This window comes from Maudiozyma barnettii, assembly GCF_903064755.1.
Source record: "Maudiozyma barnettii strain CLIB 1767 genome assembly, contig: KABA2_01, whole genome shotgun sequence".
Lineage (NCBI taxonomy): Eukaryota > Fungi > Ascomycota > Saccharomycetes > Saccharomycetales > Saccharomycetaceae > Maudiozyma > Maudiozyma barnettii.
Window position 1 is genome coordinate 1,081,548 of NW_024545238.1, and position 17,377 is coordinate 1,098,924.

A 17,377-nucleotide genomic window follows, 5' to 3' on the forward strand; every position below is an offset into this window, starting at 1 on the left:
ATATATATATATATACACATTTTTTTTACTATAAGTGAAACATCATGCATTTTGAAAAGGAACTCTAACTCGTTGAATACTGAGTTATTAACTCCTGCTTGTCGATTAAATAATATTCTTCCCATAGGATATTCCTCGGACATAATTTTGGTGGTAGTCTCGGCAGTACTAATGACTTAACATGGGGTTGTAAATACCATGATAATAATGATTCTGATAACTCTGAATTTGTCCATTTACCATTACCTAAATACCCAGTAACCTTCACGTTCATGGGCTCAAATATAGTGGTCCAATTAATGTGTTCATTATATAGTACTCTGTTCGATAAGTAATTTAAAAATATTGGAACAGCTGTCCCCAGAGGTAAAATATCACCTTTTTGTTTACAATCTTTTTCATTGGTAATTGATGGAATCTCATAATTAAATTGATAGTCGTCGTATTTTTTATCGTCTAATGGAAAATCAATTTCAGTACAAAATGAATGGTTCGATGTATTTTGATTCAAGGCGGTTGAAAATACCGATTGACTTTCCATATTTATATTTGGGTTATCAATATCAAGGTATGTATCTTCATAAAATTGTGGAATACCATTATTATCACATTCTTGGCCTTTAAACAAAGTTTTGAATAAGTTACCTATTTTCTTAAATTTTCCAGTATGAGAATATGTTATTATAAAATCTTTCTGTTTCTCTTTACAGTTTTGAATTATTAATGGTTTAGTTACTGCATCCTTATGTTCTTTGTTACTAACATGTTCTTTATTCCAATACAAGTCCAAAGCATTATCTGCCTTTATCGGTACAATAGGCGTACTAGGATAGTACTCAACAGATATCTGAAAGAACAATTTTGACCGAGGAAATACGATATTTAGATTATCCCAATCCACATACGTTTCTCGAATAGTGGAAGCTTTTACATCTCTTAACCTTATCGTATGATTATCAATAAATGATCTAGTCCGCCCTTGGTAGGCATTTTTCTTATTTTTTTTAATTGATCTGAGATTCCTTTTAAATAAATAAATATCAATTGATGTGTTATTAAAATCTTTAAATGGTTGGAATTCCAATTCTAACAACACTTGTTTAATACTACTGTCAAATCTTTGGAAGTTTTTACCAATCCCAACTATGAAATAGTAGCCATTTGATGGAGTACACCATTTACCAAAAGTGTTTATATTAAATATCACGATACCATTTTTCATAACTCTGTTCTATAAATTCTTGATTTTACGCTCAGCTTAATATTTTATAATTTAGAATTACTATTCATAAATATTCAAATTATTTAACATATTTTGATGATAAAACGGATCATCTAATTTGTTCTGGTTTTATATGTTTTCTTATATTCTTACATATATTCCTGAAATCTTCATTTTGCTTGCGCCTCTCTATGGTGGTCGATCCTTCGGCCCGAATGTCTTGGCATTATCAATATTTAATGAAACATCATATTGCAGTGAAAAAATATATTATGAAAATGAAATTAAATTGAATTGGCGATTATTACATAAAAACTATGTAAATGACTAATAACTTGGGGGAGGTCTTCTCCTTGTTGGTGATATTGAGCTACCTCTCGATCTTGGCGAGGTTGGAAGTGGAGGCAATATTGGAGATTTGGCGTCTGGTGATCCATATCTATTTCCGTGAGTATCATTATGAATATGTTTATAAGGACTGTTGTTTCTGCTATTCTTTAATTCTTTTGTAGACGGAAGAGGAGGAAGCAATGGTTGGTTTGAAGTTTTACGATTATGTTTTGGCTCTTCTCTCCTTGATCGATTGTCCATCACATTATTATTCCTTTCTGTGTCGTACGAATTACCTCTATGGGCTTCAGAAGGATATCTATGTTGCCCTTGTACCTTTGATTCTTTTCGATTATGATTTATTATGTTTTGAAGTTCCCCCGATGGTTTGCTTTTCTCATCAGGGGAGGATACACCAATAGCCTTCTGTAAAGCTTCAATATCCACACTATTATCCTCTACATCTGTATTCGGAAAACTTGGATTCTTAAAGATATTTATTTTTTCTTTCAATTTTCTGAGATTAGCAAAGTGAAACTTGGTTTCAGATGTTGTAGATACTACTGTTGCTTTGGTTTCTGTAGAGGTTGTGGTGTTGCTACTACCCATGGAGGACATAAAATTATTACGGTACTCACTGCTATCGTTAGATCGGTCGGGCGAGAATGGCATAATGTCATCTCCTTCTTCCAAATTCTCATTTATATTTAATCGTTCAATCAATGGAGTCATCTGTCTCATTTCTGACCCATGCATATATGGTTGTGTATTCGACACATTTGGTAACGAATTAGGAGAATAATTTAGATTGCCAGCGGATTGCAAACTATTATGACTGTGACTCATTGGATGATTTGGAGACAAACTGGTGTCAAATTCAGTTGGTAATGGCGGCATTGGTCGACTTACCATTGAGGCATCTAATCTCATAGCCTTCTCATCCACTCTTTCCTTGCGTGCGATATCCACAGTAGGTTTGAAGCTTAACTCAATAAATATAATCCCAGCAAATTCGTTCTGCTCCCTTTTTAATTCATACCATTTACAGTACCCTTCTTTAGGATCAGCTCTTATACCGTTTAATAAGTCTATTTCACACCTCCCTATTTGTAAAGGTGCTTTTTTCTTTCTATCGCAATAAACTTCAACATACATTAACGGCTGGACGGCTGGTGTCATTTCAAACTTCTCAAGATAATTGAATACAGGATTTTGCCCAGCACGAAATAAGGTATCACTTTCTCTTGTCATATGCGCAACCCTCAATCTTAGCATCACATTCTGCTTGTCTAGCTTTATAAGATTAGGTAGATCTTTAGCTTTGCTGACATAAACAGAGAGTGTACCGTGGTTTCCATCCCATGGTTCAGAAATCTCCATTGTTGTACTACTTTAAATGAGCAGTTAGTAAGAGTTGAATGTTTCCTAAGGCCACACAGATAGTGATGTAATATCAATATTTAAATTGGATCCAATAGTGTTTTATAACTAATTTGAATTTTACTAATTTGTTGATGTATTTTCATACATTACGGTTTTGGTTAGTTCTCGATCCTCTTATAAAAAATTGTTTGTTTACATTTCATCACGTCGGGGAGGAACGCTGACAAAATATTTTAGACAAAAGTTGGAAAAAATAAAATTATTTACAATAAATAATATATAACATTATGTATTGAAACAAATAATTTTTGCATTTAAACAATTAAGTTCCTCGCAAACAAGGTGGTTTTAAATTCAGGTTAGTAGGCATTTCTTATTTTTGATACCTACTACCGGAAGATGATTGATTTCTTGGGCCTTGCGGTAGATGAGGTTTTGGTGGTGCACTGCCAAATTTCTTTGTAACATTAGTGCTACTTTTGCTTTTATTGAATGAACTTTTATATCTTCCACGATCATCATTATTAGCATTATTGTTACGGGAATCTTTTTGATAAAGCTGTTCATCCTGAGATTTAGGAGTGTATCTTGCGTTCTTTTTAAAATTACCAGTGTCATTTCTAGGCTTTTTATTAGTGGTTGAACCCTCAGGACCTGTAGGAAGTTCTCGTTTGACATTCCTAACATTATTGTCTGTATTGTTATTCCTATTGTAGCCTTGCTGTCTGTCTGGTCCATTCAGTTGTTGTCGACTTTGATAAGGATGCTGCTTACTACCATGGGACACTTTATCAATTTTTTTGTATCTATCACCGCTTCGGTTGAATCGAGTTTCGTCTCTTCCAACAGATTTACTATCATTTCTCGTTGTTCCATATAAGTCATTCGAAGGCTTACTGGCAATTTTTGTTCTTGATGCAGCAGACTTTACCAATGGAGCTGTAGCATTATATCTACTGATATTAGGTGTTGCTCTTTCAGAATCTTCTGCATACATATCAGCTATGGTTTCTGATGGTTTCTGAGATAGCAGATTGCATGCCTCTCTTATTTCGGCTAGACGAGAGACAAACTCTGGATTGTTGTCATAACGAATTAACGATTTGTAAAAATCTTTAACAGTACTATAAACAATATTTCTGAACTCATCCGTAGGCATTGTAGATCCCATGCAATTTGCAACGGTATTTGACATTTTATCATCTTTTATGGTGTTTGTCACTTCTTTGATGTTATTCATTTTCAAATGATAAATCATTTCTGACATCGATCTAAATACTCTGCCTAATGACCAATTTAGTTCTCTTGGACGAGAATCTTTTTCACCTTCTTGATATATATCATCAACATCATTTTCATGGTTCGTTCCTTCGGTGTCAGGCTTGTTTCTTTCAGCACCAAATTCTCTGTTTTTCTTATTCAATTCTAATTTTCTTCTGAGCTCTGTTTGTTTTTTCTCATTCTCTATGATACGTACATATTCATCAATCTCAACTTGTTCTGCATCGTGTTCCTCCTTTACTTTTTCTTCCTCTTCATTTAACTTACAGAACTCGATTAGGGGAATGTGTTGTTTTCTTAGACGTGCCTTTAGGTGACCAATTAAAGCATTGATGGGTAATTTGATATCTTCTCTCTCCTCACTTGTCAGATTATGCTCTAACGCAGCTATTAACAGTTCAACCTGTGCATCTATAACAGGGAACACATTAGATACATGCTTCATAAATTCGATGCCATTTCTGATTGACATGTAATTTTTCTCTTGTAATAGATCAATAATTTGGTCGATCATGGAGGTGTTAATATTGTACAGATTACGTTTTTGAATATCTGATAATTCATCTGCCTGTCTTTTCTTCTCTAAGGTTAATAAGAAGGTTTCGATAAATATCCCAAGATTGCCCGCTTCTGATATAGTTGCTGAAAATAATAAAGTATTTAATATGTTAGACTTCATAAAACAATCTAATAATCTTAAGATATAATCGATGTTAAATCCATAAAATATGAAGTGAGTAGCAAAAATAGCATCAGATGGCGAAAAGATAACTCTTGGTACGATACAGCACTGAATAAACTCCAAGATATTTTCTTCGTTATCGTTTGCAATCCATTTTTCATAGAAAGGAAGTAAATGTTTGGAATTTTCAAGAATTATTTTGCCATGTTCTTCCATGGCATTTTGTAGATTTTCTTTCTTCTGAAGCATTGATTTTTTCTTTCTTGAAGATAAATCTTGAGCAGTTAATTCCTTTTCTAGTTTTTTATTTTCTAAATCATATAGTGACTCATCCTGATATATATCATATAAAGAGAGTCTCCAGAACTTAATAAATAAAGAACGTTCAATGTTGTTGAAATTAATATGGATAAAATGACCCTTTTCTAAAACCTTTTCTAGATCGATAATGGAATTTTCGCGATTCTTGTCAGAGAAATCTCTCCAGATGTGACATATCCAAGGAACAGATATGTGGTGCAAGTCATGTAAGGAATCAAATGAAGAAACATTATCAACAAATTCTTTATTATTTGAACAAAATTTAATTAACTCAATGAAGGACCATAATAACGTGTTTAAATCATCTGATCTAGTGGAAAGAATCTTATAATGGTCATTATTAATATTTGTTTTTAGTTTTAAATTGTACAGCAAAATGATAATCTCTGTAATAGAATGTTCTTTTTGAAATAAGGAAACTAAATTTGATGCTCTTTCTTTATGAGAATCTCTAGTGTCAAAAATAAGTTTTCTTGCTTCGTATTTTAAAGGTTCTCCTGAGTTTAACATTAAGATAATGTTATTATTGACTTCATTTAAATCTCTTATACCAGCAACCTTGTTTAACAGTTGTTTTAGAATTGACGTCGCTATTGGATTACCCTCGTGTAATTTTTTAATGATGAATATAATGATATTCGAAATATCCATTTGAGGGCATTCACTAGAAAGACCAGCAATAAAAATAGAGAGCCTTTGTGCCCACATAGACTCGTTTATACCATCATCCTGTATCGCAGAACGAGGTTGTGTTAAACGTAAGAGAAGAACATATTGCAACACATCATATGCAAAATCGTTGTAATATCTTGTTGAATACACAACTAGATCAGAGACTTTATCATAATTTTCAATTTGTTTAACCACTGGAATCAATGTGGCTAACGGATTTGAAGAAACTAAGTTTGATAACTTTCTGGCTTCTTTACTGATAGTGTCAATACTTAGTGCCTTCAGAATACTACGAAGATCTCTCTCAGCCTTATTACTAGCCATACGCAATGGCAAAACATCTTGTGATAGTTTTGTAATCATTTCATTGTACAAGAAATATCTTTTTTCGAATGGGAATAATTTCATAAGACAATATATTTGATTGGATAGAGTTGGGTTGACACCTAATAAAGGAACAGTCGGGAAGATGAATTTTCTAAAATAATTCATCCACTCATCTATTTTCGTATTATCGTCCATTGATTTATTATTTATATCATTGATAGCAATACGACAAATTTGGCATAATAAGGATTCACTCTTAGCTAATTCGAAGCCAATTAAAGAAAACAATAAATGTGACTTTTCGAATAATTCGTCGATGTTAGAAATTTGTTGAATACCATCGCACCATTCTTGGAAATAAAAAACTGTTCTACTATTTAAAGATAAAGTTGTTTTGATATTGGGTGACATTTCTTCTGTAATCAATCTAGGTTTCGTTGATAATGTCTGCTCATTTTCTGTAATCAACTTTTGAGGAGCACTCAATTCTGTAGAGGATTTGAAAACAGTTGAAGAGTATAAATGGTAGATAATATATTCAAAAATTCTCGCAACCAACTTGGATATCTCATTGTCAAGTAATACACATTTCGGATGATGGTTTATGATTAAGAAAGCATCTTCGATACAACCATGAGATAATAAACTTTTCAACAAAACGATCTTTCTTGGAGATGTAGAAAGAGATTCGAGATCACTTTCCTTCTTAATTTCTGTAGTTGTCTTATCAACGTTATCCCCATGACTTGCCGGATTGCCAGTTTTTTTGTTTCTACGAACATCAAAATCGTCATCTTCATCTGTAGTCAAAGCGGAAGCCATTGCTAATGGGTTATCGATCCCCTTCATGGATTCCTTTTCCAATCTATCTTCTTCATCTGAAATCATCCTTTCAAGAATTTCAGTTGATGGTTGAACATTGTGATATAATAGCTGACCATCCAATAATTTAGCCTTTGTTAGAATTGCACACATATCAGTGTATGCAACTAAGGATTCTGCATCACGTTTATCCAAGTTGAAACATAAAATTTGGTTTAAGTTAATATCAAACTTATCGTGCGTAATAAGACTTGTGTGACTTAGATACTCAATTAGGAAATGATAATGGTTGACGATGTAGCAAGATGAAATTGATAAGAAAATATCCAGGCATCTTGCAGAGTCCAATGAGTATTTCCCGCAGATAAAGGTAGCCTCTTGGATGTACCATTGAACTTTTTGCATCTTATTTTCATCGTTATAAGCAGTTAGATATAACATGACTAATTCAGAGAACCCAATAGAACTCTCGGCTAATAAATTGAATTTAGTAATTTCATATTTAGATTTCTTCAATAAATGTCTCAATAATTGAGTCTGAGCACGACTAGTCAACTTTGAGGATAACCAACTGAATTTAAAAACTTCAGAATGTATCCTAGTACTCTTTTTAACTAGTTCGATCAATATATCCTCATGGGTAGAAGTTTCTGGAATAGAACTCATTGTAGCAATAAAGGATTTACCCACCATTGAAGCAATTGACAAATGTGAGCGAGTCGGTGGGGTTTTCGTTAAATTATTAATGAAACTGGCAATTTCATCTATTGATACTGTCAAAGTAGATGTTGTTGCGAATAAATTTTGAAATAATTCAAGGAAAAATGTTCGCAACCATTGCGCCCTATCTGTATCATCTTCGATAGCTTGAAAGTCTTTAAGTAAGTTTTCCCATTGTTTTACATCGCCTGTAATGTAATCACTGGATAAAATTGTACCTTTTGAAGAAGGGAACAGAATTTGTTGTTGTTGCTTTGCAAGATTATTCAATCGATCAATCAACGACAATGACATGGTTGAATTTATGCTGTTGGTATGAAAGCTGTTGAGATGAAAGCTGATCCTAGTCTTATGTATGCAAATTTAGCAATCTCTTGATTTGAGTATTATATAATTCGTTTTATAATTCATTCTATAGCTATTAATTCCCTTCTCTATTTAGCGTATATGAAAATTTATTGGAAGAATCAAAACAGCGGCTGAAATTATTGCGGGAGAGAACCGAATTTTCAGTTGAGAGTACTAACAGTTTTCGAGATGACATAAGAGAAATACCTCATTACACAGAGAGAAAATAGGGTATTTGTTGACTCTCTATATATATATATTTATAGTAAGGTTATTGAATCACGGCAGATCTTCCAGTACAATAAAACTTTACGTAATGGTATGTTTAACATCTTGAGACTTTCCATGTTTTGTATTTCGAAATATATTTACTAACAAGTTGAGATGGGTATTCCTTGAATTTAAGTGCAGTCAGAAGGACAAAGACAACAACGTATATATCAAATACAAAGGCAGAAATACCTTGGTGTGGGTAGCGAAACTACTACAAAGGAGTCATGGTCGGATAATGTGAGAAAGGATACATATCACAGTCTACAAGGACATTCTGCGATCCTTGAATATTTAACTTTGGCCAATGATTCTATTCCGTCAAAGAGAGACATGAAAGTGACTCTAATCAAGAAAATGGCACGAGATGAAAGCACTAAGAAGAGACATATTGACGATTAATGTAATTGTTACCTTGGCATATAGCTATACACACCCAGTCAAGTCAAGCTGACTTGAGTTGAGGTGACCAGTCCCAGCTGTCGTTCACAGTGACAAAAACATTTACAGTATTTTTATCAAAATTCTGGCTCTCTGCAGTACTTTCTTAGACAACGAAGCGACAAATTTAATAGGGGCCCGTTTTCTTCCTTTAGTTTAGTACCATTAAAGAGAAAGAGGCAGACGACAGAGAGGTTACACAGCATGGCACTGCATTTCGTGTTCCTTGTTATGTAACCATAACAAGGAACTTATCAATAGATATATAAGTTTACAGATTTATGTAATATTTCAGAAAATATACATATACAAATCCTTTTTGCATTTACTAATAACTTAGTCTTGTTTCTTTATTGTGACGAATACTACATTCAATTCTGAAGTAATATCACGTTTAATATTTCAATAAAAAAGAATGCCTGAATCAGGGAAATTTGGAATGCAAGGGTACAACCTTGTCAAACTACTGAAAAGACTGGAAGATGCTACTGCAAGGTTAGAAGATGTTACAATCTATCAAGAAGGATACTTGCAATCGAAACTAGGTGGTTCAAGTGATGAAACTAAAGTTACTTCTAGCGCTGGTGATGTCGGATCCGTCGTCTCTGCTCCAATAGCCGAATCAAAGATTGACGATCAATCTGTTGTGGTAGATCCAAAAGAAATTGTTAGTTTCAAGAAATTCATTCAAGATAATTTGGTTCCTTTATCTAAATTATCTGATTCTGTGGATCCTGTTGTAGTTGAAGCCGTTGAAGTTCTAAAAGGTGCCTTCGAATTTCAAATTCAATTAATTCAAGCTGCATTGATCTCTAAGAAACCAGATTATTCCTCTGCTGAGTTTGCCAATGCATTAAAACCATTAAATGAATCTGTTATGAAGATTGGTGAATTGAAAGAACAAAACTTTTCAAACAAGTATGCCAATTATTTAAGTGCACTTGCTGATGGCGCTCCGATTATATCATGGGTAGTATCTGATGCTCCTATGTCGTTGGTTAGCGATTTCAAGGATTCGACTCAATTCTGGACCAACAGAATTTTAAAGGACTTTAAGGATTCTGACCCTAATTCTACCGTTTGGGTCAAAGCCCTACTAAGTATGTTTGATGAATTAAAGGCATATGTTAAAGAATATTTAACAACCGGTTTGAAATGGAAAGAAGACGGTATAGATTTCACTGAGGCTTTGTCCCAATTCAGTTCTGACACAGAAGCCGAAGACAAGACTGGTGCTCCTACACCTGGCTTAGCACCTGCAGCAGGTGGTCCTCCACCACCACCTCCTCCTCCACCTGCAGCTGTCTTCGAAATTAATGCCGATGTCACCCCAACTAAAGATGAAGGTGGTAGCATGGGTGCTGTCTTCCAACAATTGAATCAAGGTGCTGATATCACAAAGGGTCTAAAGAAGGTTGACAGATCCCAAATGACTCACAAAAATCCGGAATTACGTGCTTCTTCCACCGTTGCTGCTAAGGCTGCTCCACCTCCTAAACCAAAGAAGCCATCAACATTGACCACAAAGAAACCTCCAAGAAAAGAATTAAGTGGTAACAAATGGTTCATTGAAAATTACGAAGATGAAAGCAATCCAATCATTATCGAGGCAAATAAAGATGAATCTATTTTTATAGGTAAGTGTGTCAATGTCTTATTCCAAATTAAAGGTAAAGTAAATGCTATTTCTCTAAATGAAAGTGATGGTTGTAGCATAGTCTTGGACTCTAGTATTTCCGGTTTGGACATCATTAAGTGTAACAAGTTCGGTATTCAAGTTGAACAAAGTATCCCTCAAATATCTATTGATAAATCAGATGGTGGTTCGATTTACTTGTCAAAGGACTCATTGGAAACAGAAATATATAGTTCTTGTTCCACATCGATCAATGTCAACTTACCAATTGGTGAAGATGGTGATTATGTCGAACATCCACTACCTGAACAATTCCAACACAAATTCACCGATGGTAAATTCAAATCTAATGTATTTGAACATATGGCATAAGTACGTTACATTTATAAGACTATGTAAATCATGCTATTAACTAAAATTTTAAAAAATAAAATAATTAGAAACATTTATATTGGGGATAGGTATTTTGAGGAGAACGGTTCATTTGTTCACACTTTTTCAAGAAACTGTTTCCACACATTTTGATAATTCTTGTGGCACCTTCCTTGATCACTAAAATGAATTGAATTTGAATACTATTTACAAATTATATGTACTTGATATATATATATATATTCTAAAGTAGATGGTGAAAATAGAGACCATCTTTTAGGAAGATTTGTTTATTTACAAATCATTTGTTTATTTACCCTTTCTAACATAATACATGTAGGCTCTTTCGTGAACTGTGTCATCGAAAGGTGAAATAACTTCGGACTGGCCAGGACGGGCTACCGGATCTCTTAGATACACGGCATGACAGGTCTTGAACGATATTTCCAAGTGATGAGGCAAGACAGCAAATGGTGCCAAAAATTGTCTTGGTTTCCAAGGTGTAAAATATGGTTTCTTTGGATCTTGGCGACCATAGACATACTTTTGCCAAGGTAAGTTAATCGATTCAGAAGCTAGTTTTTCGTCTTCCGCAATACTTTCAAAATCAACTTTTTCGTGGTATCTCAAGTTATTTGTCCATTTTGGATCAAATGGAATATAGTTTGTTTCTGATGAAGCTTTATTTGTTTCATAAAAGGTTCTGATTGATTCTGAATATGCTTTTGTAAGGTCTGATAATTGTTTAACACCAGATCTGATCAGGACTTTAGAATTATCCGAAAGTTTCTCCTTCATTTCAGGAGTGAATGATAAAAGATTTTCAGCTAATATGGTTAAATCCTTGGCTGATTTTCCTTGCAATTTCTCAACCGGAATTTCTTTTGATTTTTCTAGAGCATCATAACATTTGTAGACATCATGGCACAATTCGGTGTTCTTTTCGACTACATTTTCGAAATCCTTCTTTGTCAAAGGAACAGAATCGTCCTTTCTAGAGGCTTGTACTTCTAATAACTTAATTAACATGTTCCTTGGAGTACAATATTTTAATTCATCGTGCTCGCTCTTTTCCATGTTGGTATTGTATTTCTCAATAAATTTCGTTATGGATTCCTTCTTTGGATTTGTCTCAGGTAGATTTTTCTGTTTGTTCAATTTGTTGTCCCATACTTTTCTTGGATTTTCCTTAGCTTCCTTTACATATTTATTCCATAAGATAATTTGAGTCTTATCGACCTTTAATGCTTCCGAAAGACTTGGTTTTCTGGTACCTAATGCTTCCAGCACTTTATCTGGTCTGACATAAAACATATCACCTGGCTTCAATATATAACCTGGATGGCGAATCTTCAGTCCATTTACGGTAACATTGCCATGTAGAATAAATTGTCTTGCTTGTCTAACAGAAGATGCAAACATGGCACGGAATAAAGCAAAATCAAGTCTTTTTTCCAACACAGCATAAGTCTGAGATAAAAAAGGCGTGTCCTTCACTTTACCATCCCCACGTAATGAGGCATCCAGTTGGGCGACGGATTCCAGTTTAGGTTCAAAAAGAGTGCTCCACCTTCCCTCTGTTAGGTATTCACCATGATAAGCCCTCGTTTCTTGTTTGGCGTTCCATTTCTGTTGATATAGAGATTTCGTCTTGAAATCAGGATTTGATTTCTTATAAATATTGAACAAGTTATACTTGTTAAAGGAGGAACGGATTCTACCCCTAGTTAGAGACTTCAGTAAAACAGCTTTCTTCGGCATCCTTTACAAAAACAAAAAGGTCTCTCAAAGTCTTTCCAATATCACTTTACTAACCTTGAAATAAAGTTTGGAAGTTACTTAGATATTGAAGCAACGTTTGTTATACCTTTAACTTCTGTTATATTTATTAAAATTAATTATTGCTATTTTAAAGCAATTTGAATATTATCGACGTTGCCAGTTTTCTGGGCAAAATAAAGCCCGAAATTTGAAGAATCTTTTTTCATTTTGGTTTTGTTATGTTTTTTTAGAAAATCCGGGTAGATTGAAAAAAATCAAATAGTAAACATCAACATCTCTCTATCTAGTGATGATTGGGTAAGTAAGAGTAGATCAAATGCAGTAAAAGTGCAATCACCTTAATTGTGTATTCTTATATATTTGTGAGCTCAAATAAAAGTGGTCCAACTTGAACATTTTGGAGTTTCTTTAGATTTGACTTGTTCTTCCTAAGAAAGTGTGGAAAAAAGAAGATAAATAATATAGCGGTTGAATGGAAATCACAACTGAAAAAACCAAAAAGATGTCAACAAATTGGAATATTGTTGATGAAATTCGTTTATTAAGATGGGTTTCTGAATTCAAACCAGCTGGAGTTCATAAGCATTTCCAAATGATGTGCATAGTGGAGCGATTGAACCATCCGGATAAATACCCATTAGTCTTACTACAAAAAGAAAATAGACGACCTAATAAACAGTTTACTGTGGATACTGTTTGGGCTAAATTGGCCCAATATTATAATTTGGAAGAGGCAGATAAGATAGAAAATAGGAATAATACAGAGATAAATAATGAGGCCAATGGTAAATCAATTGAAGAAAACGGTACAACAGAAGATCAACATCAGTTGAATCAATTATTACAACATACAAGAGATTTTGCATTGCCATGGAATGAATATGGAGAACTTATATTAAGTAATGCCAAAAAGGGTGCAAGTGACGATGATGAAACCGATAATCAACGAAATATTAAAGTTACAGAAGTAAAAGTAACAGCTAAGAATGACAAGAAACCTGAAAATGGAACCCATGAAGAAACAAAGGAGATAGTGACAGAGAAAACTGTTGCAACGGTTGTACCACATGAATCGCCCAAAGAGAAAGAATCTTCCACCATTGCTAAGGAGATAATTGAAAAGGTACCATCAGTAGAAGCTCCTATCGAAACTATCATTAAGGAAGTTAAAGATAATGATAAAAATGTGTCAAGCCCGCAAATGGAAGATAAAGAAATAAAAATACCAACGGATACTCCTGTTGAAATAATGGTTGAGACACAGCCAATAGGAGAAACAGTCTCAGCTGCTGAAGAAGTAAATGAGGAAAAAAAATCGTATTTGCAACCTGTTAAGGTGCCTATAGAAACAGAGGAGACACCGGATAAAGATAAAGACACTGAAGAAAGGGAAAATGAGGAAATACGAACAATCGAGGATGCAAAGACGAAGAAGAAGGATATTAACAAACAAGAACAAACTGTAGCTGAAAAGAGACAAACTAGATCATCCAGCACAATACGAGTATCATCTCGTTTACGTGAAAAGGTAATGAAAGGTACAAGTAGTGATGAGGATGAGGATGAGGATGAGGATGGTAAAGAAGAAAAGAAAATCACAGAAACTAAAACTGATTCAGTTGATAATAAGAACGTTATAGACACTACAACCACTACAAAAGACAATACTGAAGAACCTAATTCTGAAGAACCTAATTCTGAAGAACCTAAATCTGAAGAACCTAAATCTGAAGAACCTAAATCTGAAGAACCTAAATCTGAAGAAGATGAAGAAGGAGGAACATCAGAAGACGAAGACGAAGACGAAGAAGACACAGGAGAGAACAGTACTTCTACAAAGAAATCTACTAAAAAACGTAAATCGGCTATCAGTGATGAGCCTATGGCTAAACGTACCAGACACTCATCATCAGCTAGGCAACCAATGAATGAAGAATCTCATGAAGAAACATCTCCCAAAAAAGCCAAACGTAAAGATTCCTCGACAACAGATGCACCTGAAAAGCCTTTAAGGGTCTCCAGGAGACTAAGAAGTCGGAAATAATGAGAAAAGGAAAGAAAAAGTTATAGGAGTATCACAAATAATATAAAATTATGTATATATATATATGTACGTATTTGCCTACTTACTTTTTCTTAAATTTAAAAAAAATAACATTGAAACATTCCATATATATTTTCCATTTAAATTATTAAAATTTTGATTTATTTTGATTTGATTAGCTTAGTTAACCTTTAGCAATTCGACGTCGAAGACTAAAGTAGCCATTGGTGGAATTAGACCTGGGAAACCACGTTCACCGTAAGCGTAAGCACCTGGGATAGTCAATCTAGCCTTTTCACCAATAGATAGTTTTGGAATAGCAGCATCCCAACCCTTGATGACTTGACCAACACCAATGTTACATTGGAATGGAGAACCTCTGTCTAGGGAAGAGTCGAACTTTTGACCGTTTTCTAGAGTACCAGTGTAGTGGATAGTGACTAGATCACCGACCTTTGGGAAAGTCTTACCATCACCTGGGGTGATTCTGTCAATCTTAACGTTACCTTCAATTACTTCAGACATTGTGAATATATGTGTGTATATGTATATGTATGTATATATATGAAAAAAGAATAACGTGTAATTAACAACTGTATCAAAGAATAGTTTGGAAGCAGGGGAACTATAACGTTCTTCTTATATAACAGGAACTTTCCAGTTTTTGCCTTTTCTGGGAAAAGGTTTCCATCCATCCATCCTTCTTCTTGCTCTCTCTCTCTCTCGCTTTTTACTTACTCGCCCGCTTCCTCAAACGGCGTCGCCCTTACAAATTCTCACGCCGCAATTTAAATACAGCGACAATGACGAAAAGGATTTCAATTCTTTTCCTTTCTTTTTTGGTAGACGAAGGGATCAGCTTCGAGTTGTTGTTTCACTGTGACCTTCTCGACCGAAATTAACGAGTTCAGTAGATCAACTGGATTTTGCACTGAATTTGGTTAGTTTTATAGAGCTTTTTAACTGTTACGTATTCTAATATTTAAGTGATGGGATCTATTTGGTAGATGGCGTTCGTAGATTATGACATTGTGTTTCATAATGTCTTCAAGGAGAATAGATGAGCTGATTGTGACGTCATACTTAAACATATATATGTAAAGGAGAGGATGAATGAATAATGCAAAAATAACTTAATCATTTTTTCATATTTAATAATTTGAACAATGGATTATATATGAATAATTATGTAAGTATACGATTCTGTTTGTAAGCTTAGTTCAAGACAGCAACCAACTTTTCACCAGAATTTCTGTTGTTCTTAATATCATCAGTAATTTGAACAGCACCTTCTAGACCCTTGTAAACTTTGATTGGGATATGATGGATTTCACCAGAGAATAACTTAGGGTTGATGAACTTAATGAAATCTCTGGTATGTTGTCTGTAGACTAAATCCTTTGGAAGAACAAAGGATCCGAATGGAACATCATGACCAGCAGCGACATATAGTAAAGTGCCGGTGATCTCAACATTATCCTTTCTGTCTTCTGGTTTGATATCCTTGATAGTATATGTAACTAATTGCAAGACAGTGGCAGGTTCTTTATCAGAAGCACATTTGTAAACTTGTTGAATAGTTTCCTTGTTAGAGACACAATCAATTAATTGCTGAATGTTTGGATATTTGGCCTTAATTTGTTCAATCACATCAGCATCATGATAATCAAATAAATCATCAGCACCATATTCCTTCAATTGTTTTTCGTGCTTCTTAGATGCAACGACAATAATCTTAGTGTAACCGTGCAATTTCTTGGCTAATTGGATCAATGGTTGTCCAATGGCTGTGGCACCACCCCATAATAAGATTGGGAAATTGTGTTGTGGTTGGGTTGGTTCCCATTCTAATTTATTACCTAAATTGTGGGTTAATGCAACACCTGCAGTAGTCAATGACACTGGTAAAGTAACACAACCTTCATAGTTAGTCACTGGACCTTCTGGTAAAGTTTCCTGGCCTGATAATCCACAGTTAGGTGGACAATGGTAAGCTAATTTAGAATCTAAGGCAACATATTCAGCAAATGCACCATTTGTAGGTAATCTAACAGAAGCACCATGGACAAATCCAAAGACACTGTCACCAACATGGAACTCCTTGGAATCAACGTTTTCGCCAAGCTTGACAATCTCACCTGCAACATCACAACCTAGGATTGACCCCTGAGGACCGATTTTGAAAGCAATATGTTTCCAGTCAGTTGGGTTACCAGCAATGGCTTTGGTCTTCAATAGGACATGGCCATCTTCTAGTGGAGGTAATGAGACCTGTTTGACAACTGGGACATCACCAGATATGACAACAGCATTCATGGTAGTTGGCAGAGACATGATTTATGGTTTATTGTGGAGGAATATAAAAATAAGGGTCGGGCACAGCGAGTAACAACAAAGTTTATTCTAATTGAGCACACTTATGTTTGTCAATTGTAAAATTTAAATGTATAAAGAATTAATTTAGGTAAAGAACAAAAGAAAACAATATGTGAATTGATTCACAATATCTACTCTTTATATAGTATTTTATTAATCTATTAATACAAGATGGTATTACATTGTGTCGGCATTTTAGGGAATTAATTCGGTCTCATCTTCCCTTTTTCACTCCAAGTTTTCAAATTTCTATTAAATCGCTTAGTCTTTCTTACATAATCAAGTAATATTTGGATTCCGCGGAAGATAGCCGGCAGAGAGAGAGAGAGAAGAAGTTGATGAAGATGC

The 17,377-nt window shown here is 34.3% G+C and overlaps 9 protein-coding genes across 9 annotated transcripts; 3 read left to right on the forward strand and 6 right to left on the reverse strand.

Moving 5' to 3' along the window:
- Positions 1-64: 64 nt before the first annotated feature.
- Positions 65-1,222, reverse strand: KABA2_01S10406 (uncharacterized protein; the record flags this gene model as incomplete). The annotated part of the gene is made up of 1 exon (XM_041548400.1): positions 65-1,222. One exon carries the CDS (start codon positions 1,220-1,222, stop codon positions 65-67), a length of 1,158 nt encoding a protein of 385 aa, XP_041404334.1.
- Positions 1,223-1,549: 327 nt separating this feature from the next.
- Positions 1,550-2,932, reverse strand: INN1 (Inn1p; the record flags this gene model as incomplete). Its single annotated transcript, XM_041548401.1, has 1 exon — positions 1,550-2,932. The coding sequence occupies one exon, from the start codon at positions 2,930-2,932 to the stop codon at positions 1,550-1,552; it is 1,383 nt and encodes a 460-aa protein (XP_041404335.1).
- Positions 2,933-3,308: 376 nt separating this feature from the next.
- THO2 (Tho2p) lies at positions 3,309-8,054 on the reverse strand (the record flags this gene model as incomplete). Its single annotated transcript, XM_041548402.1, has 1 exon — positions 3,309-8,054. The coding sequence occupies one exon, from the start codon at positions 8,052-8,054 to the stop codon at positions 3,309-3,311; it is 4,746 nt and encodes a 1,581-aa protein (XP_041404336.1).
- A 370-nt stretch (positions 8,055-8,424) lies between these two features.
- On the forward strand, positions 8,425-8,780 carry YSF3 (U2 snRNP complex subunit YSF3; the record flags this gene model as incomplete). Its single annotated transcript, XM_041548403.1, has 2 exons — positions 8,425-8,427; positions 8,520-8,780. 2 exons carry the CDS (start codon positions 8,425-8,427, stop codon positions 8,778-8,780), a joined length of 264 nt encoding a protein of 87 aa, XP_041404337.1.
- A 454-nt stretch (positions 8,781-9,234) lies between these two features.
- SRV2 (adenylate cyclase-binding protein) lies at positions 9,235-10,827 on the forward strand (the record flags this gene model as incomplete). Its single annotated transcript, XM_041548404.1, has 1 exon — positions 9,235-10,827. One exon carries the CDS (start codon positions 9,235-9,237, stop codon positions 10,825-10,827), a length of 1,593 nt encoding a protein of 530 aa, XP_041404338.1.
- A 309-nt stretch (positions 10,828-11,136) lies between these two features.
- Positions 11,137-12,588, reverse strand: NAM9 (mitochondrial 37S ribosomal protein uS4m; the record flags this gene model as incomplete). Its single annotated transcript, XM_041548405.1, has 1 exon — positions 11,137-12,588. One exon carries the CDS (start codon positions 12,586-12,588, stop codon positions 11,137-11,139), a length of 1,452 nt encoding a protein of 483 aa, XP_041404339.1.
- Positions 12,589-13,111: 523 nt separating this feature from the next.
- On the forward strand, positions 13,112-14,653 carry EAF7 (Eaf7p; the record flags this gene model as incomplete). The annotated part of the gene is made up of 1 exon (XM_041548406.1): positions 13,112-14,653. One exon carries the CDS (start codon positions 13,112-13,114, stop codon positions 14,651-14,653), a length of 1,542 nt encoding a protein of 513 aa, XP_041404340.1.
- A 180-nt stretch (positions 14,654-14,833) lies between these two features.
- Positions 14,834-15,178, reverse strand: FPR1 (peptidylprolyl isomerase FPR1; the record flags this gene model as incomplete). Its single annotated transcript, XM_041548407.1, has 1 exon — positions 14,834-15,178. One exon carries the CDS (start codon positions 15,176-15,178, stop codon positions 14,834-14,836), a length of 345 nt encoding a protein of 114 aa, XP_041404341.1.
- A 690-nt stretch (positions 15,179-15,868) lies between these two features.
- Positions 15,869-16,987, reverse strand: KABA2_01S10582 (zinc-binding alcohol dehydrogenase family protein; the record flags this gene model as incomplete). Its single annotated transcript, XM_041548408.1, has 1 exon — positions 15,869-16,987. One exon carries the CDS (start codon positions 16,985-16,987, stop codon positions 15,869-15,871), a length of 1,119 nt encoding a protein of 372 aa, XP_041404342.1.
- Between the last annotated feature and the right edge of the window lie 390 nt (positions 16,988-17,377).